The 25903-nt window shown below is 46.3% G+C and overlaps 1 protein-coding gene across 2 annotated transcripts in view; it reads left to right on the forward strand.

Moving 5' to 3' along the window:
- Window positions 1-698: 698 nt before the first annotated feature.
- cxadr (CXADR Ig-like cell adhesion molecule) overlaps window positions 699-25903 on the forward strand; it is a 102660-nt gene continuing 77455 nt past the window's right edge. For both annotated transcript variants that reach the window (XM_038801381.1, XM_038801379.1), the window contains exon 1: window positions 699-852. In XM_038801381.1, coding sequence (XP_038657309.1) covers window positions 798-852 — 55 coding nt within the window. In that variant the 5' untranslated portion in view covers window positions 699-797. The remainder of the gene's footprint in view (window positions 853-25903) is intronic.

A 25903-nucleotide genomic window follows, 5' to 3' on the forward strand; every position in this document is an offset into this window, starting at 1 on the left:
TTTCAATTTTAGGGGCAATTTAGCGTGGCCAATCCACCTAACCTGAACATCTTTGGGTTGTGGGGGTGAGACCCAAGCAGACACGGGGAGAATGTGCAAACGCCACACGGACCGTGTCCCAGGGCCAGGATCAAACCTGGGTCCTCGGCGCCTTGAGGCAGCAGTGCTAACCACTGAATCACCGTGTCGCCCTAATAAGCCAATCAGTGCAGCATGGTAGCACAAGTGGATAGCACTGTGGCTTCACAGTGCCAGGGTCCCAGGTTTGATTCCCTGCTGGGTCACTGTCTGTGCGGAGTCTGCACGTTCTCCCCGTGTCTGTGTGGATTTCCTCCGGGTGCTCCGGTTTCTGCCCACAGTCCAAAGGCGTACAGGTTAGGTTAAATTGCCCTAAGTGACCAAAAAGGTTAGGTGGGGTGATTGGGTTGTGGGGATAGGGTGGAAGTGAGGGGTTAAGTGGGTCGGTGTGGACTCGATGGGCCGAATGGCCTCCTTCTGCACTGTATGTTCTATGTAATTCCCTCTTGGGTGCCTCCACTGAATCTGCCTCCAGTCTCACACTCCAGGCAAGTGCATTGCAGATCATAGAAATAAGCAGGGAGAAGCAGGTTTTTCCTGTTGTAGCCACCGCTGGCAATTCAGTCAAAGGGAGAGAGGGAAGGGAGGAGGGAGAGAGGAAGGGAGATGGGGAGGGTGGTGCTGTTGGAGTTGTTGGTGGGGTTATCAGGCCGGAAGTGACGGGTGCAGGTGGATTGGAGTGTTGCAGAACAACCTGAGAAGTGGATACAGTGGCAGCAATGGATACAGGGCGCAGCGGACTGGCTACACTCATCCTCCTCAGCCTGGTAGCCGGTAAGAGAGTTCAAATAAAACCCCCGAAGTCAGCTTCACGAAGAATAAGACAATCCTCCGGGAGCGATCAGCTCTCTCTCGTTCCTCCTCTCTTTGTATCCCCGTTATCATTTCTCTCTCTCGCTCCTTCCATACTGGCTGCTTTGTGTTTTTGTTCGACAAAAAGCGCCTCAAACTTTTCTCGGGGGCTTTTTAAATGATGGCAACTTTTTATTTGGAGGGTGAAATTAAGATCCCCCCCCTCACTTATTCCCTCTTGAGTGTTTTGAGTTAGTTTTGAGGGCTCTATGTACCCCCTCCCTTCCCCGCTTTCTGTCCAGTTGTGTCCCTCACCCCAGGGGGGGGGGGGGGAGCGCTGGCCGCTTTAGCGCCTTTATTGAGTTGGGTTGTTCGCTGGTTCGATTTTGAAGCGTTCTCTTGTGGAAAGCTCAGAGTGATTCTTCCACCCCCCAAACTCCTGTCACTTCTGTATCAGCCCAACCTTACTCAATGTTTACATTTATTCGAATCTTGATGGTGTGCTAACCGATTTGGGTGAAGGGGGACATCTGTTCTGACAGGGAGGGAGGAATATCTAAAAGCCCTTTCTGCATTGACACAAGCGTTTCAAAAGGATAACAGTTCCGAGGCTTTGACAAAAAAGAGTCTCCCTTTTTGTCGCTCCCTTTTCTCTCCACAGATGCTGTCAGAGCTGCTGAGATTGTCCAGCACTTTCTGTTTTTGTTTCACAGCAGTTCAATGTTTGTGCATCGAATCATGGTATTAGTGTGTGTGTGTGTGTGTGTTTTTAAAAAATTAAATGTTGGGGATTGAGGGGATCGTTGACTCGTTGGTTGGTTGTGAGTTGATGGCAACCTTTCGTTGTCCCATCAGTGCTGATTGTGTTGTCTGCCAGCGGTGAATATGGATGGTAAGCAGACTGGCCAGCTAATGGGATTTATTGTCCCTGCCTCCCACCCCCTCCCACCACCCTCAGCCAGACAATAACCAGCTCTCAATCACCACATACTCAGATTGTGAACTTGCAATGAAGCAGAAACTCATTTTGTGCTAGTGGGCAGAATTGCTTCCATCATTAAGCGGGTTCAAAGTCTGAAAGGCATTGTAGCAGAATTGCAGTTTGCATTTACAGTGTGTCTTTACCAGAGTGGTTAGGTGCCTTTTACACCGGTGTTTTTGAATCTTGACAAAATGTATCTTTTTTTAAACAAAAAAACGTTGTGCTCTGAGGTGTCTTTGTGAGTTTAAAATAATCTTTATTAGTGTCCATTAGGCTTCCATTTACACAGCAATGAAGTTATGTGAAAATCCCCTAGTCGCCACATTCCGGCACCTGTTTGGGTACACTGAGGGAGAATTCAGAATGTCCAATTCCCCTAACAAGCACATCCTCTCGGGACTTGTGGGAGGAAACTGGAGCACCCAGAGGAAACCCACGCAGACATGGGGAGAACGTGCAGACTCCGCACAGACAGTGACCCAAGCCGGGAATTGAACCTGGGTTCCTGGTACTGTGAAACAACAGTGCTAACCACGCTGCCTCTTAAACTTCTGCACACCCACAGTACAGCAAGTAATGTCGCCATAGTCCCAGGTGACCATTGGCTGCTTTCCCCTTTGAGGGGGGAGAGCTGACTGGTGGTGATTTTAACCTGAGGATCACCACACCTCGGGCAAGGGACACGGTTGACAAGGTGGAGCCTTCATGAATAACCTCAGCCAGACGGGAATTGAACATACGCTGTTGGCCTTGTTCAGCATCATAAACCAGCCCCTCCACAGTACATCAGAGTTGTTAACACTGAGAACTGCACACTTGATTTTATGGGGGGATGGGAGAGAAGAAGGTTATGGACATTGAGAGCCAGTTGAAATTAGTTCAGCAGACTGAAAACTGATAGTTAAAAGCCCTCCTATTTGAGCTGAAGTGGAGTAATCTACACTGGAAGCCCTGAGGCGTTTATGTATGGCCATTAGATGCTAGTAAAGTTCTCAACCTGTGCATATGGAACATTTCCCTTCCCTCTCCACTTGAGTGAGATTCTGACATTGCTTGGGAGTGGTGGATTGGGGCGGGGTGCATATGTATTACTTGTGGCGTTGTGTGTAGTTTTACACCACTTTTTTGGGGATGGAGAAAGATTTGCATTTAAATAGCATCTTTTACAACCTTAGATAGTCCCAAAAGTGCTTTGTTGAAAAGAATCCCTACAGGGCAGATTGAGACCATTTGGCCCAATCGAGTCAGTACTGACCCTCAGAGCGAGCACCCTACCTTGGCCCGCTCCCCCGTCCTATTCCTGTCACCCTACCTAACCTGCCCATCTAAGTACACTGAGGGGCAATTTAGCATGGCCAATCCACCTAACCTCCATATCTTTGGGTTGTGGGGGTGAAACCCACGCAGACATGGGAAGTATGTGCAAACTCCACACGGATAGTGACCCGAAGCCGGGATTCGAACCCGGGTCCTCAGCACCGCAGTCCCAGTATTAACCACTGTACCACATGCCGCCACCCTCTCTCACTCTTGACATCGCTATCCTCTACATCTGACATTGTTCCCGTGAAGCTAAAAAAAACAACTCTCTCGATTAGGAAATTTACAACCATCAGCATTGATTTCAGTGACTTCAGAGCATAACCACAATGTGCATTTCTTTTTCTGATAGTTGTTGGGTTGGCACAGTGGTTAGCACTGCTGCCTCAAAACACCAGGGACCCGGGTTCAATTCCGACCGAGGGTGATTGTCTGTGTTGAGTTTGTACGTTCTCCCCGTTTCTGCGTGTGTTTCCTCCCACAGTCCAAAGATGTATAGGTTAGGTGGATCGGCCATGCTAAAGCTGTTGCATCTCAGTGTCCATGGATGTGCAGGTTAATTGGGGTTATGGGGATAGGGCAGGGGAGTGGGCCTAGGGAGAGTGCTCTTTCAGAGGCTCCATGCGGCCGCAATGGGCTAAAATGGCCTCCTTCTGCACTGAAGGGATTCTATTTATCCCATTACCACCGCCTACTTTGACCTTTCACCACAATCCATTTTGGCATTTAATCTCTCCTGCCTTCCGCCCTATGACGCACCCTTTTTTTTCACCTTCCCCTCACTCCTACCTCTATTGATACTAAAATCTGTTGCATCCCTTCATGTTTTTCAATTCTTAAAAAAATGGGTCATCAAACTGAACCACTCTCCTGCCGTTTCTCTCTGCAGATTCTGAGTATTTCTTATTGCTTTAATGGTGTCTGATAAGTGGTTGAAGGTTGGCCAGAGCGAGTTCGAAAGCTGCACAATTTGCATGTTATCAATGGAGGGATGGGCTGAAGTTAATTGTCTCGCTGTGAAAGCCGCAGACAAAAGCAGACTGAGATTAATTTAAATCCACAATGGGTACTTGGGGGTCGTGGCATTTTTTCTATTAATGCATTTCATTGTTCGGTGGGGTATGTTGTTACTTCCTCCTCGCTGATCCTACCAGAGAATGAGTTGCACATTCAACTAACATGCTGACGCTAAGCAAACATTCAAATGAATCATGACCGAAGTAAATGACTAAAAAGAGCTGATGCGCAAGAAATTAGATCACAGTGCACAATGCCACATTAAGTAAAGCCACACTGGCCTTCACCCCCCGATACTGGACTCGGTTTCCAATGAGCATTGTCAGTATGTTCCCTGAACTATCATAGAATCATCATAGAATTTACAGTGCAGAAGGAGGCCATTCAGCCCATCGAGTCTGCACTGGCCCTTGGAAAGAGCACCCTACTTAAGCCCACAACTCCACCCTATCCTCGTAACCCCACCTAACCTTTTTGGCCACGAAGGGGCAATTTAGCGCGGCCAATCCATCCAACCTGCACATCTTTGGACTGTGGGAGGAAACTGGAGCACCCGGAGGAAACCCACACAGGCACGGGGAGAACGTGCCGACTCCGCACAGATGGTGACCCAAGCCGGGAATTGAACCTGGGACCCTGGAGCTGTGAAGCAGCGTTGTTAACCACTGTGCTACCATGCCGTGCCCTCCAGATATGTCGGCTCATTGCCTGTGTTGTGTGGAGCCCTGCAAAGACCTAACAAAGGCTCATCAATTGCAACTCCCCCATTGACAAAGCGGTTTCTCTTGTTCTGAGCGTAGCTCTGAGGGAGTGTTGTACCGTCAGAGGTGCCATCTTTCAGATGAAACATTAGACAGAGGCCTTGCAACCCAAGTGCCCCCCCTCACCTTGCCGGATTGTATGTAAAATCATGTAAGGCACATTTGTAAGAGAAGCAGGACTGTTCTCTGGTTAATAGAAATCCATCAACTAACATTGCTTCAATCTTTTTAAAAATCCGTCTGTTAAAAGTCTTGGTCTTGTCGCAGCCTGTGTGTGTGTGTATTTGCGTGTTGCATTTCATACATGCCCTTCCTCACAACAGTGACTGCTAAAACTCTGAACGTACTTAATTCGACTAAAATTTAAGCATAGCTTCACAAGTGTTAGACTGTTGGACTTGTGTCAAGTCAGAAGTAATTAATCTCAGTTGTAAAGTTGCTCTAATTTTCCTCCCATATTGTTGTGTGACGTGGGCGCTTTCTCTGTAGCCACGACTATTTTAGATGCCGCACTCTTCATTTCCAGGTCACTGGCTAAAGCATATTCATGAAAAGTACAAAGATGAGTTTAAAAAAAATACATATCTTTAATATACTCAAACCATTTCAAATGAATGTGGCACATGTGCGGGGTCGATGGAACCTCCAGACTGAGGAATGTTAGCGAGGGCTCCTTGTTACCTGATTGATTAAAATCAGATTATAAAAATAATTTTATGGTTAATGGTTAATCGAGATTGGCACATATTTACAGAACATAAAGAACCATTTTCACCTTCAGTAAACTGATGTTAAATGATTTTTCTATTCGACAGTAAAACAGTTTTGCATTGCATTCTGGAATTTTTAAAGGTGCCCTATCTCTGTGGAAGACGGTAGATTTATTTTGATAGTTTCACCCTCCCGCATGCCCTCAAGGGTTAAATGTATTTGAATGGTCTGCCACTTCTGCTTTACTCTCGTGTGATCGCAACCACCTTGCTCACGGTGTCCGATTACAGGTTGTCTTCTGTTGAAGTTCTGCAAGCAGTGATCGTGACTGTAAACATGGCAAACTGGCAGGGCAGGTTTTCTTATGATGTCAATTACATTGTGCCTTATTATGCCAGATCTCCTCACTGCTTCTGCTTCAGGCAACAAATTACTATCTGTATTGCCACGACATTATACAGCAACATTGAAAACACCAATGCGCTGAAAGAATATGTAAGCAACCCTCTTGCTCCTCTTTAATAAGTTCCCTGTAATCTATTAATTTAATAATCTTTATTGTCGCAACTACGCTTACATTAACAATGCAGATATTGTGAAAAGCCCCTAGTCGTCACACCCCGGCACCTGTTTGGGTACACTGAGGGAGAATTCAGAATTCAGAATGTCCAAAACATTCAAAACAGCATATCTTTTGGGTCTTGTCGGAGAAAACCGGAGCACCTGGAGGAAACCCACATAGACACGGGGAGAACGTGCAGACCGTCAGTAACCCAAGCCGGGAATCGAACCTGGGACCCTGAAGCTGTGAAGCGACAGTGCTACCCACTGTGCTACCGTGCTGACCTAATATTAGTGTGGTGATTATGCTACTGATCTAAATTTGTATTTCTACCATGCCTTTCGCATAAAACCTAAAATGCGTCACAGGAATGTTATAAAACTATTATGATACCATAAGGAGATGATGACCAAATGCTTGCCACACGTTGGGTTTTAATGAGCATCTTAAAACAGAAAGGAGGCTTGTGGAGAGAATCCAAGAGCTTTGGAGGGTGAAGCTGAAGATGCAGCCTCTGATGGTGTTGGTGGAGGAAGAATGACAACGGTAGTAGAGCAATGCAAACTTTGAGATGAGCAAGAGGCCATAAATCTCAGGGCTTGTGGAAATCAGAGTTGGGAGGTGGGGGGGTGGGGGGGGGGGGGGGGGGAAAGAGGGGCCACGGGGGAAGAGGGGCCACGGGGGATCAGAAGACAAAGCTGAAACTTTTAAAATCAAGCTTTTGTTTCATCTTTTGGAGAACATGGCTAACGCTTCAAAGTGGCCGAGGAAGTCATTGAGATGCTTCGGAGCTATTCAAGGGCAAAACTCACCACCAGATTTTCAGGGTAATTATTGAAGGACAATAAATGCAGCTAGCGGCACTTGACGGACAAGAGCAGAATCATAGAATAATGCACTGCAGAAGAGACCCTTCGGCCCATCGAGTCTGCACCGATGTATGAAAAACACCCGACCTGTCTGCCTAATCCCACTTGCCAGTGCTTGGCCCATAGCCAGAACGAATGGAAAAGGAAAAAAAAATCATTATATGTATCATCATTTAGCATCACCAATATTACAATGACAAAGGCTGGTGAGGGGGCTTGGATCTATAAACGTCTAAGAATGAGAAGAAAACTATCCCAGTCGATACAGTAGTCCTGGCAAATATCCACAGAGGTTGCTTCAGAGTTTATCCTTCACACAAACACAATACGCTTAATCAGGTTTACCCATAATATTCCCCCATTTCCTTGTCCACCTCTCCAGTTTAATCTTGAACAATAGCCTAGTTCCTGCTTCAAACCACCCAGCCGGTAATGAATTCCATAACATTCCAACTCTTGTGTAAATGAGTTTCTCTTGATTAAGTGCAAGAGATTTACTGATCATGAAGTGTCTCTGTGACTCCTCTATGACTGGAAACAGCGTGCATCCTATCTACTCAGTGGCATCCTATCACAATTTGAACACTTTTATAGCTGATCGCACGATTTGATAATGCCCATTTTGCTTCCGAGTTTGAGAGAAATTTCTGGGTTACGGGGATAGGGTGGAGGTGGGGCTTGGGGTGCTCTTTCCAGGGGCTGGTGAAGACTCGATGGGCTGAATGGCCTCCTTCTGCACTGTAAATTCTATGATTTTATGAAGGCGCAGCAATTCATTCTTTCGGAATGACTTGCCCAATGATGAGAATTGGGATATGCTTACAATGTTTGGGTTTCAGAGCGAGTAAAATGATAGTGCATTGCTGCTAATGTAATTCTTCTTAATTGGTGTGCTTTTATTTTGGTTTTGAGTGTTTAGTTTCTGTTCACATAGTCAACTATTTGAAAGGTTCTCGCTAATGGTGAAACAGTTACTTAGCAACTAATTCTGTTTGCCAACAGTAAACAGAATAATCGTGCCATGCCCGCACATGCTCACTTGTAGTTCCTAGAACCCTCTCTTTCTTGTTCATTCAATGATGCTTGCAATGCAGAGACAGCATTCTCGACAAGCATGATACAACAATCTTGATGAGTCTGGGTTTTGCGAAGTTACATCAAGCGTTGTTAGTGTGATCAGTGTGATTTTGATGGCCTGTATAAAAAATTTCTTGCAGTGCACATTCCCCAATCATCTGTGGAGAAAGAAAACACCCACTGTGTAATTAAACTCCACACTCTAAACCCTCAATTGGGAGGGCACTGTGTGAACTTGCCATTTGGTCTCCCTTAATTTAAACTGATGTTCCAATTTCTAATTTTGTTTGAGAGAAAAAACAAAATTCCCTATCATCCCTCTCCCTCACCCCGCCCTTGCTTTGCTATGCCTTTCTTCCTGTGTGTCCTTAGATTATAAAACAGAATTTGGTGAAAACGTAGAATTTCAATTTCTCCAAAGGCTTGGAAATGAAGGGCTGGATTCTCCGCCACGCCACTTTTCAGCCTCGATCCGCCGGCGGGATTCTCCGTTAGACTGACCGGTCAATGGGGTTACCCATTGTAGGGCAGCCCCACGCCGTCGGGAATCCTCCGGGCACCGGCAAAACGGAGAATCACATCGGCGGAGAATCCCGCTGGATGTTCTCCATAACGGGTCATTTTCAGCTCTCATTTATTTCAATTTGGAACACCGAGAAACAGTGCAGACCGTAGCATGCGCATGTCCCTGCAGATTCCTTGCAATGGTTCGGCATGATGCCGGACAGGTCAGGAAGGTCCCACGTTCAGTTGCCAGCTAAGTTGGCTGATCACCTCTGGCTTTCATTCCCGGTCCAGGATGGTTGCCACCTAAGAAGCTAATCATTGGTGCAGACAGACCATCTGTATGGTGCTACCTCCCAGCTTGGATAAATGGGGAGGGTTTAGCAGTAGGAAGGGCATTTGGATGTGAAGTCATCTGCTAGATCGAAAAAGATAATGATTTGTATGAATGGTGATTGATTGATATTTATTGTGACATGTACCAAAGTACAGTGAAAAGTATTTTTCGGCGGCCTGGGGAACATACACAGTACATACATAGTAGACAAAGGAATAATCGACAGAAACCAAAGAGAAAATGCTGGAAAATCTCAGCCGGTCTGGCAGAATCTGTAGGGAGAGAAAATAGCGAACGTTTCGAGTACAAATGACCCTTTCATCTGGACTCAAAACGTTAGCTCTTTTCTTACCCTCCAGACGCTGCCAGACCTGCTGAGATTTTCCAGCATTTTCTCTTAGATTCCAGCATCCGCAATTATGTGCTTTTATAGAATAATCGACAGAGTACATTGACAATGGTACATCAAGAAATAGTGATTAGTTACAGTGTGAAACAAGGGCCAAACAAGAGCAGCATAGGGCGTTGTGAATAGTGTTCTTACAGGGAACAGATCAGTCCGAGGGAGAGTCGTTGAGGAGTCTGGTAGCTGTGGGGAAGAAGCTGTTCCTATGTCTAGATGTGTGTGTCTTTAAACTTCTGTATCTTCTGCCTGATGGAAGGGTCTGGAAGAGGGCCAAAGCCTGGGCAGCAAGGCAGCACAGGTGGCTAGCACTGTGGCTTCAAAGCACCAAGGACCCAGGTTCGATTCCCTGCTGGATCACTGTCTGTGTGGAGTCTGCACGTTCTCCCTGTGTCTGCGTGGGTTTCCTCCGGGTGCTCCGGTTTGCACCCATAGTCCAAAGACGTGCAGGTTAGGTGGATTGGCTGTACTAAATTGCCCTTGGTGTTCAAAAAGGTTAGGAAGGGTTATTGGATTACAGGAATAGGATGGAAGTGAGGGCTTAAGTGGGTTGGTGCAGACACGATGGGCCGAATGGCCTCCTTCTGCACTGTATGTTCTATGTTGTCCTGGGTGTGAGGAGACTCTGACAATGCTGTCTCCCTTTCTGAGGCAGCGGGAGGTGTATACAGAATCAATGGGGGGATGACGAGCTGTGTGATGCGTTCGGCTGAGTTCACCACACTCTGCAGTTTCTTGTGACCTTGGGCCGAGCAGTTGCCATACCAGGCTGTGATGCAGCCGGATAGGACGCTCTCCATGGCACATCTGTAGAAGTTTGTGTGAGTCAATGCAGATATGCCGAATTTCTTTAGCTTCCGGAGGAAGTAGAGACGTTGTTGGGCTTTCTTGACTGTTGCATCAATGTATGTGGACCAGGACGGACTGATGGTGATGGTGACCCCCAGGAACTTATAGCTATCTCTACTTCGGAGCCATTGATGTAGATGGGGGTGGGGGGGGAGGGGGGGGGGGGCGGTTGAGGGGAGGTGTCGTGCTACTCTTCCTGATGAAGTTTTTTTTTTGTTTTTTTTATTGTTTTATAAATTCAGAGCACCCAACTCGCCCCCTCCAATGAAGAGACAACCTAGTGTGGCCAATACACCCACCCCGCCCATCCCCGGGCCGTGGGGGCGAAATCCACGCAAACTCCACATGGACAGCGACCCAGGGCCATGACCCCGGTGCCACGAGGCAGCGGCTCCAGCCACCGTGCCGCCCTTCCTTGGTCTTTCCAACATTTAAAGAGAGTTTTTTTCGGTACGCCATGCAACCATGTGATCTCGGGGGTGGGGGGGAGGGGAGTGGGTGTGGGGGAGTGGGGGTGGTCAACCAGTACTGTAGCAACACTTTGCAACATGGGTGGGGGAGAAAGTGAGAGAGTTGGCTGATCTCCCTTCGGAAGAGAAATGTCTGGGGTTGTCATCATGAACTAATACAAAAGTTGACCCCCCCACTTGTGAAGATGGAGTTACACAAAGTGCTGGGACACTGCGCTTTCCTCCACCGTGTATCTCTTGCCCTGGGTCTCTCAGTGAACCCCGTGTGTGATAATGGTTTGAGTCTTGGTAGTAGAAGCCTTTTATTAACCAAAATTTTAAAGTACCTACCACACTGTTGTTTAAACTGTGCTGAGGAGTTTGAGCTTTAGAACAAACTTGTACTTTAACACTTAATTTGTGTGTGTGTTTCAAGGGGGAAAAGTGATACTTGAGCTATATGCATGTTCTGGTGATCTCTCGGGTTTGACTTATTAATGATGAACTTGCACCCAACAGGTGAACGTTAGCGTGGGTTAGTTGGACTGAGTAACCTGCTTCTGTGAAAATTGGTTCCTTTTCTTTAAAGCGATTAGATAGTCACTGAGATTGCGGTAATACGCACACTGACAATGGATAACGGAAGAGCATTTGGTCCATCAAGCTTCATGGCAGCAATCTTGCCTCTGAGCAGCAGGTTATAGGTTCAAGCCCCACTGCAGAGACTGGAACACAAATGTAGGCTGATATCCAGTACAGTACTGGGGGAGTATGGTAATGTTGGAGGCACTGTCTTTCAGATGCAATGTGAATCCCAGGCTCTGCCTGCCCTCCACGTGAGTAATGGAGTTTCAACCCTGTTCGGGTGAGGTTCTGGCCAATATTTCTCCCTCAATCTACATCATTTCTGAAAGCACCTATTATCTAATTGCCATCACATTGCTGTTTGTGGGATTATGCTGTGTGTAAATTGGCTGCCATGTTTCCTAAATTACTCCAGTGACTCTTTTATTAGTTGTTCAGAGATTTGAGATGTCCTGAGGTTGTGGAAGGAGCAATAGTTTTTTAAGCTATTAAGTTGCAAAGGCATGCTCTGAATTTTGTCTTTTAGTTCCACATCGTTGCCTCCTGATTGGGAGACCATCAGGTCTCCAGTGCCCTAAAGGAATAATGAACAGGAATTCAGTCAGATTTTCACTGTAGGTGTGTCTTTTAGTTGAACAATGCAGCTGTATTACAAAATTTTCATTCTATGCCAATTCAAACTCAATGATATATTTTATCGAGGGATGGTTTAGCTCAGTGGGCTAGACAACTGGTTTGTAATGCAGAACAAGGCCAGCAGCGCGTGTTCAATTCCCGTATCAGCTTACCTGAATAGACGCCGGAATGTGGCGACCAGGGGCTTTTCACAGTAACTTCATACTTGTGACAATGAAATATTATTATTATTCTGTACGTTTTTAAATGGTGAAAGTATTTTGACCTGTAAGTGATACTACATTTCAGTCCAAATGATTGTTGGGCACACTAGAGTGGGGATAACTTTGAAGAACTTTCATTACTTCCAATGAAGTACTTCTGAGTCGCAGTCACTATTGCCACGCATTGTCAACATGCTCGCGCAATACACTTTGTTCCTCCCACTGCTACTGGTGGAACCACACCTTTAATCGCAAACAATGATAAGCTAAAGCGTTAAATAACTCGGGTTATTATTACCTTTATTCTGCCCCCCACCACCGTGTCTCCCACACATATGCAGTTGCGTTCTTTGTCGTCCCAGGGGTGCTTACGATGAGGTAATCGTGGGCCTTGCCTGCCTCAGTACTGTGCTTTGTCATGGTTACGAGCGGATTGGGGGGTGGGGGGGGTCGGTCGGTGCACAGTGATGTAAAAGGAGGCTCGAGTACAATACTGAAACATGGAAAGGCCCAGGAAGGTGACTGATTTGAAGGCAAAGATCCCTGTTGGATCGGGAAAGATCAAAATAAACGCTTAGCGTAGTTGATTGATTATTGTGACACTGTGGAATGCAGCTTTAAGCAGCTTGAAGCACAAATGAGGTCTCATTAAAGGGGATTATCGTGAAGGATTATCTTTTAATCATTTATCTTTCATGGTGCGGAGCTGCTTTAGGGGGTACTGTATAGTCTCTGTACATTTTGTGTTCTGAGAAGATATTTGGCAGACCCAGATATTTGGGTGCTGTTAACCCCAAGGTTTTCTGTTCTTTGGCGGGCTTGCTGCTCTGGTCACTGGGCTTAGTATGCTCCAGGTTGGGAGAGGGTTGGCAGTGAGAAGTCAGCAGGCAAATGGTTTTACCACCCCCTCGGGCAGCTCAGAAACCGGAGGTATTGCTCCCGCTTGGGTCACTGTCTGTGCGGAGTCTGCACGTTCTCCCCGTTTCCTCTGGGTGCTCCGGTTTCCTCCCACAAGACCCGAAAGACGTGCTGTTAGATGAATTGGACGTTCTGAATTCTCTCGGTGTACCTCAACAGGCGCTGGACAGGCCCCCAGCTTTAACTGCAGATACAGACGCAGAATGCCCGGGTCAGTAAGCGCATGAGCACGGCGGCCGCAGCACAGTATAACAAGGGGCGGTCGGGAGACCCGGCCTGCCAAATAGTGCCCCCCCCCCCCCCCCCCCCCCCCCCCCCGGTTTCAGAGTAAATATGGATTCTCCGGCCGGCGAATGCAATTTCGGCTTTGGCAAGCAGAGAATCCCGGCCCAGATTCTTTGAAACATATCTATAGTGGGGGGGGCATGGAGGCGCAATGACTAGCACTGTCGCTTCACGGCGCCGAGACCCGGGTTCGATCCTGGCCCCGGGTCACTGTCCGGATGGAGTTTGCACATTCTCCCCGTGTCTGCGTGGGAGGTGACGCTGACCTTGCGCAAGACACATTCCTTAGACTTCAGCTGGAATATTGTGCACAGTTCGGGGCACCACATTGGAGAGAGTGCAGAAGAGGTTTACAGGAATGGTTCCAGGAACGAGAATCTTCAGATGAGGTTGGGACTGTTCTCCCCTCAAGGAGATTTAATAGAGATATTCAAAATCATAAGGGGGCTCGACCAGAGTAGACGGGGAGAAACAATTCCCACTCAAAAGGATCAGGAATGAGAGGGCATGGATTTAAAATGATTTGCAAAAGAAGCAACTGTGATGTGAGAAAAACATTTTCATACAAGTGAGTGCCTTGAGTCTGGAATGCAATATCTGGAAGTGTGGTGGAGGGAGATTCAGTCGAGACATTCGCGAGGGCATTAGACGATTATTTGAACAGAAACCATGTTCCGGGGTACAGGGCAAAGGGTGGCACCATGTCACGATGTTTGTTTGGAGAGCCAGCGCTAACACGATAGGCCATCTGTACTGTAACAATCATGTGGCTCTGTGATTTCATTGGGTCGAAATCCTGTAACTCTGTAATAGCGTTATGGATGTACCTTCACCACATGGACTGCAGCAGTTCCTGCTATTTCGATTAACATAAGTAACCAAGTAAACAAAATCAAACGAACCACCAAGGGACAAATTAAAGAGACAGTCCCTTAAAGGGAAACTGCTTTCAACAAAAAGTGAATCACAAATGAGACTTCAAACATCAAACTAAAATGTGATGAATGGAACTGATAAGGCAGCCCAGCCCCTGTGGTGTCCAACAGGCATGGAGGGTCACATGGGTGCCAGTGGACATAGCGTGCTCCCAGTTCCAAGGTAGTGGCTCACCATCTCCTTGTCATGGGCAAATAGGGATTGGCAATAAATGCCAGACTTGCCATCGTCCTCTCATTTAAAAAAAAATATTGCTAATATGGCAAAGTTGTCTTCAAAAACTCTTTAAATGACTCAGATTGTGGGGATGGCACAGTGGTTAGCACTGCTGTCTCACGGTGCGAAGGACCCGGGTTCGATCCAGCCCCAGGTTACTGCCCGTGTCCGAGAGAGACAGAAGATGGCGCCGGAGCGGGGCGACTCTCTGCGAACTCTCCCCAACAGATCCACTTTTTACTTAACTTATACTCATTCTAAATCTTTTAAAATTTAATTCCAAGACTAACATTATTACTAACCTCTCTCTTTTATACATTGTACACCTTGTGTTGCCCTATTATGCATTTTCTTTTATTCCCCTTTCTTCCCATGTACTTAATGATCTGTTGAGCTGCTCGCAGAAAAATACTTTTCACTGTACCTCGGTGCACGTGACAATAAACAAATCCAATCCAAGTGTGGAGTTTAAAAAAAATTAAGATTACCCAATATTTTTTTCCAATTAAGGGGCAATTTAGTGTGTTCAATCCACCTACCCTGCACATCTTTGGGTTGTGGGGGTGAAACCCACGCAAACACGGGGAGAATGGGTCACTGTCCGTGTGGAGTTTGCACAGAGCCGGGATCGAACCTGGGACCTCGGCGCTATGAGGCAGCAGTGCTAACCACTGTGCCACCGTGCTGCCCCAAGTGTGGAGTTTGCACATTCTCTCTGCGTTGTTCTCACCCCCACAACCCAAAAGGATGTGCAGGGTAGGTAGATTGGCCACGCTAAATTGCCCCTTAATTGGAGAAATAAGAGAAAAAGAATGGCATGAGTTCCACGTTCAAATCCACAGACTCGAGAACTTAAAATGCACTGACACCCCACTGTGATACGGAGGGAACGTTGACTTCCTGTCTGCTCTTTTAGGTGGGTCTGAAACCATTGCACAGGCCTTTCCAAAGAGCACGGCAGTGCTCCACATTGTCCTGGCCAATGCTTCTCCCTCAAGACCACTACCTAAAAACATGAGCTATGGTCAGTTTTTTCACAGTCCTGGTTCACCATCGAAATCTATTGAATGTCGTGAAGTTGATGTAGACATAGTTGATTTGAAGGACGCTCACAAAGGTTGTCATATCCATTCCTTCTGGCAATGTGATGACAATTGCTGCCAGTCAACTTCACTGGCACCGAAAATAACTTGCAGTTGTGCAGGCTCATTCCTTCAGCTTTTAATTGTTGTCGGAGATTTTTTAAATGTAAATTTCAAATGTTTTAAGTTTCTGTCTCGTATATTTCTCTATCCAGTCCTTCATTCCTTTTGTCTTTGGGTACCTGATTTGACTTTGAACTCCTCAATCTAATTTACACTTCCGTTTCAGTCCCTGTGTAGCTAATTTCACAATACGTCAGTTTGATTATGGAAGGAGATATCCAGTCATTGTTCATGGAGGTTCCAGTATGCTCGTTATGGCATGACAGCTTGCTTTTTCAGCAACTTGTGTCAAAAATGTTCCAAAGCACCAAGGCAAACGTAACTCTGTGCTTCTCAAACTAGTGTCTGAGTTGGGTCTAAAATGCACATGGGTGGCGTGAGAATTCGCTGCGGAACCCTTCCTCAAAGCCTCCGAAACCTTAATGAGAGGGGCAAAAAACTCAAGAATGGTGGCACCAGCCTCTCCAATCACAGGTCCTGTGTTCTTCTTTCTGATCTTGTCCTTTACCTTGCTGGGGTGTGCAGTTTTCTGGGGGGCAGTGGCAGGGCCTGGTTGTTGGGAAGGGCGCTGCCCTGAGCTGTGTTGAGTTCACACAGCAGCTTGTTGAGCTCCTCGCCATTGTGCATGGTGTGCTGGAGGTATAATAATATAACAATCTTTATTGTCACAAGTACGCTTGCATTAACACTGCAATGAAGTTACTGTGAAAAGCCCCTAGTTGCCACATTCCGGCACCTGTTTGGGTACACAGCGAGAATTCAGAATGCACAATTCACCTAACAGCATGTCTTTCGGGACTCGTGGGAGGAAACGGGAGCACCCGGAGGAAACCCACGCAGATGCTGGGAGAATGTGCACACTCTGCACAGACAGTGACCCAAGCCAGGAATCGAACCTGGGATCCTGGCGCTGTAAAGCTACAATGCTAATCACTGTGCTACGGTAGGTGATGGGGGTTTGTTGCAGATTGTCTAGTTCTCCAGGGTCACTTTGAGAGAGCTTCTGGGACTTGAAGGTGGTCAGCTATGTGGGTGCTCCGCTCTTGATACAACCGCTCTGGTGACCCTTGCACACTGAAGAGTAGCCAGTGGATGCGACCGAAGGGGAACAGGAGACCGGCTTTGGAAGAGTGGGTTTTGCCATTGGCCTGAGCTGTTGCTGGGGCTGCTGTCTCTTGGGGAGGAGCCAATGTGGGCTCTGTACACTCTCTGTCCTACGCCTGTTCCACTGCAGGTGGAGGTTTGCTAGGCTTCTGAATCTGGGGGAGGGTCTGTCTATAACTGGGTCCAGATCAGGCTTCAACCACAGCAGGTTTGCACCTTGGGAGACGTTGGCAATGGTGGACAACCCATCCAGATTGTGGCACTTAGCTGACATTTCTAACAAGATGTCCTCCATCACAATTGAGTTGGAGAAATATTGGCACCCGTTTTCTGGTGCAGTGCACCCCTGCCTGCAAAGGGATCCTCTGTCCCACCAGCCAGCCAATGGGGTTTCCCATTATGGGCACCCCCATGCCGTAGTGGAAATCTGCGGGCATGAGTGCGCTGCCAGCAAAACGGAGGATCCTGCTCACAGAGAATTCAGCCATTATTTATCCTCTGTAGGAGGAAACGCTGGCCTAAATTGTCAGTGAAGGTCACTTGGTTTACAATTGAAATTCTTCATTAGATTACAATATTGAATCACCTTCTTTATGTTCATCATTGTTTTTGTCGATTGCTATTTCCCATGCACTTTCCCCGCAGCATTTCAATTTCTATTTCATTCTGTCAAATAGCTGGAATTTGCGATGATTTATTACTGTAAATTTGGTGTTAAGAATCCAAATTTGAGAGAAAATCTCTCAAAACTAACGGCAAATGGTACCCTGAACTCCTCCATGTGATCGTCAAAAAGAACCTCCCAAAAATCGAAAAGTAGCCCATGGAACAACCTCAAGAAAGGCCCTTGGAGGAAATACTTTGACCCCTGCTCTGTGAAGACTTTCCAGGGCCTCTGTGAAATAATGTGAACGGAAATAGTTTTGCAAGTCAGATCTGCATCGTTGGCCATTTTTTTTTCCCTTTGTGGGAGCGAAGCCGAGAACTTGCACACCTGCAAGTTCGATGCCAGCTCTGTGGACCTGGTGCAGGTACCTGCAGTGAGCCCCTGGCAGGCCCTGGTGCTGAAGCAGCTCCGGAAATGGGGAGAAATAAGCGGATGAGCCTTGGGCTGGGAGCCGCAGCTTCCAGAGATGGTGGGAGTGGATTGACAGGGCTAAGATGTCTATCTCGCCCGTGTGTCTGGAATGGGGCTGAGCAGTTGGGCTCCTGGGTCCAGGATTAAAGGCGAGGTCCTGGTTACTGGTGCCTCACAGCAGAAATCGGGCAGTGGGTCAGTGATATTGCTGCATAGACGGGTCATGAAGCAGTGGCAAGGGAGCAAAATGAAGCTGAATACTCAGCAGCTGTGCATTGGTGGGCGTTAGTGGAGGGTTACCAACTGGAGCCTAATCCCACTCCTTTTCAGAACAGAGGGAGATGTCATGCAGCTAAGTATTCAACAGGCATGTTTGTTGCTGAGTCTTTGGGTTTTCACATCACTGATCACAAGGTTCATTCTATCAGAGAGCCCTGGCTAAATTTCACACAAGTCCTTTTAACAGCTCAGGCAGGAACTTTGCATTCTGAAGTGTAATATGCAAGGAGATTTTAGTATATTAATTTACACGGGGAGTCCGTGATTAATAATCCATCTGCAAAGGGTTCCTAATTTTGAGAGCCCCTGGTGTAATTAATAATAGGAGGTCTCTAATGGCATCTGCGGTAGCCGAATTTGGCCCATTGATTTTCAAAAGAGTTCTGGTTCATGACTTTAGCTAGTTTCGATGACTGGGGCAGGACTTGTGCAGTTGCTGTGAACAGCCAATGTTTTTGTTTAGGGCAAAGGCTTAACTGCATAATTGATGCTTTTGGTTTCAGTGTTTAATTGGCAACTCCTAAGTTGGTGAACTATGCATAACTCAACACTTTACTTTCTTCTCAAAATAATAAGTATTCTTTCCACAGTCCAGGCTCTAACCCGCAGCTTTGCCTGTTGTCGAGTTGTCTGTGGCAATAAAGACGCTTATTCTTTGGTTGCTGGGTTATAGGTTACCGTTCTGACAGGGTGAATCTGAGGATGCAAAAGGGGGAGGGGGAGTTGATCTGAGCTCAAGTTACCAAGATCAAATGCTCATTACATTTGAATGGTTTTTTGATGATTCTGTGGCTGGTCAGTAACGGTCTGCAGAGTGAAATTAAACTTTCTCCTCCAATCATTAAAGGATCTTACTTTTTTAAAAAACATTTGCTTCTGCCTCCCTTTATCTCTATCCTTCCCCTTTATCTTTATCCTTCAAACACTTGAGTCATGTTTTTTTTAAATGTTGCAGTAAAAAGCAAAACCTCTGCCTCCTCTGCATTATTGGAGCCAGAAGGAGTGTGATAGAAAACAGACTTCTTTTTTTTAAAAGGAAAGATGTTGTTCGGCCTCTAGTTTATTTACGCTCGCTCACTCTCATGGGAATTCATATGGGTCAGGATTTACTCTCGCAAGATAACATGACAACACTAGCCCAACTTGGCCCACTCATCCGGGAAGGGCCAATGACTGATCCCTCGTTACAACAGATTCCCTGTCTTCGCCCATCTTTTATTGGCAGTTTTAAAATAAAACGTCGGTCCTGCCTTTAAGGTTGAACTGTTTGCGGTTCGAGTGACCACACGTAAAATACTATGCACTGTTCCTGTCTCCATAATGCAAACACAATGCAGAGGGAGCACAAAAGAGAAAGACCATGCGTGATACCCAAGCTGAGGTTATAAGGAACGGGCAAGACTGGTTGGTGTGCCATTTTCTGTTAAGGTGAAGTTTTGGGGGTTGCCCAAAGAGAGGTCTTTGAGAGATTTTGATCGGATAGATAGGGGTCATTTTAAAAAAAAGCCACAAACAAATGCAATGAGGCAGTCAGAAGACCCACAAAGATGAAAAATGTGTAATTCTCTATGAAGTAAATGGAGTGTCAAACTTTCCCAAACTGGCATAGATAGGAGAGTTCGCTATACAGTCTGTGTGGAGACCCAAGTCTCATCTTCATGCTGGCAATACCCCCATAATCATGTCACCTGGCACTCTTCCACCCCGGCAATGTGGCAAGTAGTTTCAACTGAGTTTCCTGAGCTAGAGAAACTGCTCCTGATACTTTGCATAATTTCAATTGCAGATGAGTTTGAACAGAGCAAAACCTGGATAACAATGAGATAATGAGATTTGATTAATAACTTTCGGTGAAACTCGGTCATAGCTTGCTCAGTAGTTTGCCCAAGAGAATACATCATTTATTACCTGGAAGTGGGTGTTCCAAGGTGATTACTTCACCAATGTTAGCCGGCGTGGGAAGGCAATGATTTGTTTCCGCCTTAAACCACTGCAATCTTTGTGGTGGTGAATTTCCAAAATTGGCTTCGGATAATAAATTCTCAGATATTTCATCAGAACATAAGAACTAGAGTAGGCCATCTGGTCCCTCGAGCCTGCTCCGCCATTCAGTGAGATCATGGCTGATCTTTCGTGGACCACTTCCGGCCCGAACACCATAACCCTTAATCCCTTTATTCTTCAAAAAGCTATCTATCTTTATCTTAAAAACATGTAATGAAGGAGCCTCACCGGGCAAGGAATTCCGTAGAATTGGCCTCCATAGAAGGCCCCGCGCCTTCACAATGATGAAGGAATAGTGGAGTAGGTCCAGACTTTCATGCTGAGTAACATGGTGAAGAATGTAGGAGTGATTGTGACATGATCAGGAAATTTGGTTCTGGGAGATTGGCAATGCCAAGAGAATTTTAAAGGTATTGGTGACACAGTAAAAGGTCTTCATCAATGCAACTTTTGTTTTTGGTACATTTTTGGAGGACGTTGTTAACCTGTAAGCAGTCCCAGTTGTGAAATATTTACGATGGTGTAATAATAGCCTATTGGATTGTGGATTTACACAATAGATGACGTAGATTTCATTGGGAAATCTCGAGCTCCACAATTTTGAGAGGACTTTCATAGAATCATAGAATTTACAGTGCAGAAAAAGGCCATTTGGCCCATTGAGTCTGCACTGGCCCTTAGAAACAACATCCTACGCAAGCCCACACCTTCACCCTATCCCCTCAGCCCAGTAACCCCAGGTAACCTTTTTTGGACACTTCAGAGCAATTTAGCATGGCCAAGCCACCTAACAAGCACATTTTTGACTGGGGGGGGGGGGGGGGGGGACCAACGCAGACTCCGTACAGACAGTGGTCCAAGCCGGGAATTGAACCTGGGACCCTGGAGCTGTGAAACAACAGTACTAACCACTGTGCTACATGCTGCTTCAAGGCAGAAGAATTACATTTCTTCTAAAAGATTGAGCCATATGGCCCATTGAGGCTCCCGTGATGGTATTGAATGGTGAGGGTGATCTTGAGCTTCAGCTCTACTTTCTTGCCTGCTACCCATGTCCCTTGATTCTGTGAGACATAAAATCCTGTCTAAATATACTCTTAAATGATTGAGCAGCCCCAACCCGATGGAGTCCAGGACTTCATAAAGATTCTTAACCTTTTGAGCGAAGAAAGGCAGAGGTAATGTTTTTGTCTCTGTTGATCCATCAGTCAATTTATCTGTAAACAATATATCTCAAAAACTAATGGCTGGATGTCATTGAAACATGATACACTGATGTTAACCCAAGGACAAACTGATTTAATTTGGCAAAGGTGCGGATCCTTGAAATTTCTAAAGGATTCTAAAGGATTAACAATGGGGCATGGGGTGAATTGACTTATTTTTAGAATGTTATGCATTATTTTATCTGGAAGGTTGTTGATTATTTTGGAATGCTATGGATTGTTTCTGCTGTTCTGGAGCTCTTTTGTCACAGCTGTCAAAACGTGCGCAGAGTTTTCGGAGCAGGTTGAGATATGCATTGGCCTAAAGTGTCCTCGGTGAAGTGAAAGCTCTTAATTGAAAAATATATTTTCCCCCGCTTTGTGGTTAGAAAGCCTCTAGGAGGAATTACTTGATTGTAATAACATTGAGGTGTGCGCTCCACTGAGTGCGCTCTTCATTTGCCCCGAGACTCTGCCCTGTATTAGATTCCTCAGCCACTTGAAGCAAGCTCTGTGCCTGTCTATCCTGTCCAGGTGAGTTTCTAGAATCTTGTATGTTTCAACCAGAGCACTTCTGGATGGATGATAAATGGCTGAAGCTCCAGCACTGACCCTTGTAGCACACCACGAGCCACAACCTGTAGGTTGACAATAAATCAAATCAAAATGAATTTGTCAAACACTATTTAATACTGCTATATGATTGAGGCAAAGAGAACCAACATCACAAAAGAATGTAAGAATATAACATGTCATCAACATGACATCAATATAACTAACACTTACCAACTAGGAATGGCCATAAGATGTATGAGCAGAAGTAGGCCATTCAGCCCATTGAGTCTGCTCTGCCATTCAGTGAGATCACGTCGAATCTGATATCCTGAATTCCTTTCTCACATTACCCCCCCATAGATTTGATTTCCTTTCTGATGAAAAATCTGTCTATCTCAGCCATGAACATATTAAAAACACAAATTCCCAATTAAGGGGTAATTTAGAGTGGCCGATCTACCTACCCTGCACATCTTTGGGTTTTGAGGGTGAGATCCACGCAGATACGGGGAGAATGTGCAAACTTCACACGGGCAGTAACCCGGGGGTGGGATCGAACCCATATCCATGGTGCTGTGAGGCAGCAGTGTTAACCACTGTGTCACCGTATTGCCCATTGCCTTGAACATACTTCATGACCCAGCCTGTACAGCTCTCCACTAGTTGTAGGTTACCATCATGAAAATGCCCCTCTTATCCCAACTCTTGTCTTCTTTCAGTAACCAAATTCTTTATCCATGCTAATATACTACCCCCAACACAGTGGGCTCTTATTTTATTAAGTATTCTTTTGTGTGGTACATTTATCAAATGTTTTTTGGAAATCCAAGTATATTACATCTACTGGTTCCCCATCATCTATCCTGCTTCCATCAAAGAATTCTATCAAACTTGTCAGGCCTGATTTCCCCTTCATGAAGCCATGCTGATTCAACTTGATTAAATTATGTATTTCTAAATGCTCTGCTATTACATCCATTATAATGGATTCTGAGATTTTCCCAATGACAGAAGTTATGATAACTGGCCTATAGTTAGTTGTTTTTTGTCTTCCTCCTATTTTGAATAAAGGTGTTACGTTGGCAGTTTTCCAATCCGGTGGGACTTTTCCAGAATTTAAGGATTCTTGGAAGATTACTACCAGTGCCTCCACTATCTCTGTAGTTACTTCCTTTAATACCCTGGGATTCAAACCATCTGGTCCAGGGGACTTATCGGCCTTTAGTCCCATTAGTGTCCCTGGTACTTTTTTCTAGCGATTGTTGTTGTATTTATCCAACCTTCTGTCTCTTGATTATTTAATATTTTTGTATTGTTAATAGTGTCTCCACCGTGAAGACTGATGCAAAATACCTGTTTAGCTCCTGCCATTTCCTGGCTCCCCATTATTATTTTCCCAGTTTCATTCTCCAATAGGCCTATGTTCACGTTGGCCTCTCTCTTCCTATTTATAAAATGAAAGAAGCCCTACTTGCTAATTCACCCTCATAGTTGGCTAATTTCTTCCTCTTTGGTTTTTTTATTGTTCTGTAACAATCCTCTGGCATACCACCAATCTTTTCCAAAGAATATGTTTGTTTAAATTTCAGTTTAATATTATCCTTCACTTCCTTGGCCATCCCCACAATCTACCCATGGAACACATAGCTAAAACTGGTGGTTATTGGCAAAATTGTTATTTTCCTTTGAACAGCGCTAGGAGTTCCATTGGGTGAGTCAATATCTGTAAATCACTGGCCCATGGTTCTTGTTTCCACTTTCAGTATTGCCCATAGGTTGCTTTTTATATGTACCTAGTTATTAGGAAGTTTCAATAAGTGACTAAAAGTGTGGGTGGGATGGGGACTGGTCTGGGTTAAAGCCATGTTCAACCCTTATTAATCCTCAACCTGAAGTACAGTGTGCATTTCTGAATTCTACACTCTAGGAGGAATGTCAAGGGGGCAAAGAATGTTTACTAGAATGTGGGGGGGGGGGGGGGGGCGGGGGGGGGGGGGGGAAGAGTTTAGTTTTGTATGCAGGGATTGGAGAAGTAGTGCTTGTTCTCCTAACCGGGGTGGTGGAGGGGGATTGTATAGATGTGTTCAAAATTGAGGTTTTGCTGAAGCAAACTGGGACAAACTATTTCCTCTGTAAAGTGGATTGGTAACCAGAGATTATAGATTATTAAGTAATTGGTATAAGAACCTTGGTAAGGCCACCTTTGGAGTACTGTGTGCCATTCTGGTCGTCTCATTTTAGGAAGGATGTGGAAGCTTTGGGAAAGGTGCAAAGGAGATTTACCAGGATGTTGCCTGGAATGGAGAGTAGTTCTTACGAGGAAAGGTTGAGGGTGCTGGGCCTTTTCTCATTAGAACGGAGAAGGATGTGGGGCTACTTGATAGAGTTTCTAAAATGATCAGGGGTATAGATAGAGTAGACAGTCAGAGACTTTTTCCCCGGGTGGAACAAACTATTACAAGGGGACATAGATTTAAGGTGAATGGTGGAAGATAAAGGGGGGGATGTCAGAGGTAGGTTCTTTACCCAGAGAGTAGTGGAAAATGCACTGCCTGTGGAAGTAATTGAGTCGGAAACATTAGGGACCTTCAAGCGGTTATTGGATAGGTACATGGATTACGGTAGAATGATGGGGTGTAGATTAATTTGTTCTTAATCTAGGACAAAAGTTTGGCACAACATTGTGGGCCTGTTTTGTGCTGTATTCTATGTTCTAACTGAAGGGGGAAATCTATTTGTGCAGGTAGATGTTCAGATCTGGGGCGAAATTCTCCGAACCCCCGCAGGGTCGGAGAATCGCCCGGGACCGGCGAAAATCCTGCCCCTGCCACCCGGGAATTGGCAGGGACGGGAATCACGCCGCGCCGATTGGCGAGCCCCCTGCGGCGATTCTCCGACCCGCGATGGGCCGAAGTCCCGCCACTGAGAGGCCTCTCCCGCTGCTGTGGTTTGAACCACCTCTGGTGGCGGCGGGATCAGAGGCGTGAGCGGGCCCCCGGGGTCCTGGGGGCGGGGGGGGGGGGGGGGCGCGCGGGCGATTGGGCCCCGGGGGGTGTCCCCACGGTGGCCAGGCCCGCGATCGGGGCCCACCGATCGGCAGGTGGGCCAGTGCCGTGGGGGCACTCTTTTTCTTCCGCCGCCGACACGGCCTTCACCATGGCGGAGACGGAAGAGAATCCCCCAGCGTGCATGCGTCGGTGGTGATGTCAACAGCAGCTGACGCACCGGCGCATGCGCGAACCGACGAAGGCCTTTCGGACAGCCCCGGCGGCAAGCGTCACCTTTGGGGAGGCCCGACGCCGGAGTGGTTGGTGCCACTCCGCTACGCCGGGACCCCCTGCCCCGCCGGGTAGGGGAGAATCCCGCCCCTGGAATGCACTTCCTGAAAGTTTGGACGGAATAAGCTTCCATGCGGACTTTCAAAGGACAGGTATTTGCAGAACATTAATTGAACTGCTGTAGGGAAAAGCTGGGATGCAGAACTAAACTAGGCAGAGCTTTCAAACGATTCAGCAGTGGGCATGAGGGGCTGTGTGTCCACCTCCTATGCTATCTGGTTATGTTCCACGAGATCCCAGCTGTTCACAGATGTTTGTATCTCTTTCAAAATGTTTTGTCCACACCTGAATGGCCCTGGGGAAAGTCATGTGATGACCATCAGTACGCATGAATCGGTGGCCACCACTGGAGATCAGCGCAAAGGTGAGGAAAACATGCTTATGATTTTGCATTTTAGTTTGATTGGGTGATCTCTCCTGTTGAATGAGACACTGCCCATGCTTGTTGTTATGGCAGTGCTGAGGGAGCCACCTTCCGATGAGAAATGAAACAGAAAGTACGCCTGCTCTCTCAGATGAACGGAAAAGATCCATTGCCACTATCTTGAAGAAGATAGATTAATGTTCTGCAGGGACCGGAGCTGGATCCCTTGTTGTTTGTAGTGTAAATTAATGATCTGGATGTGAATGTAGGAGGTATGATAA

Source organism: Scyliorhinus canicula, chromosome 7, assembly GCF_902713615.1.
Source record: "Scyliorhinus canicula chromosome 7, sScyCan1.1, whole genome shotgun sequence".
In the NCBI taxonomy this organism is placed as follows: domain Eukaryota; kingdom Metazoa; phylum Chordata; class Chondrichthyes; order Carcharhiniformes; family Scyliorhinidae; genus Scyliorhinus; species Scyliorhinus canicula.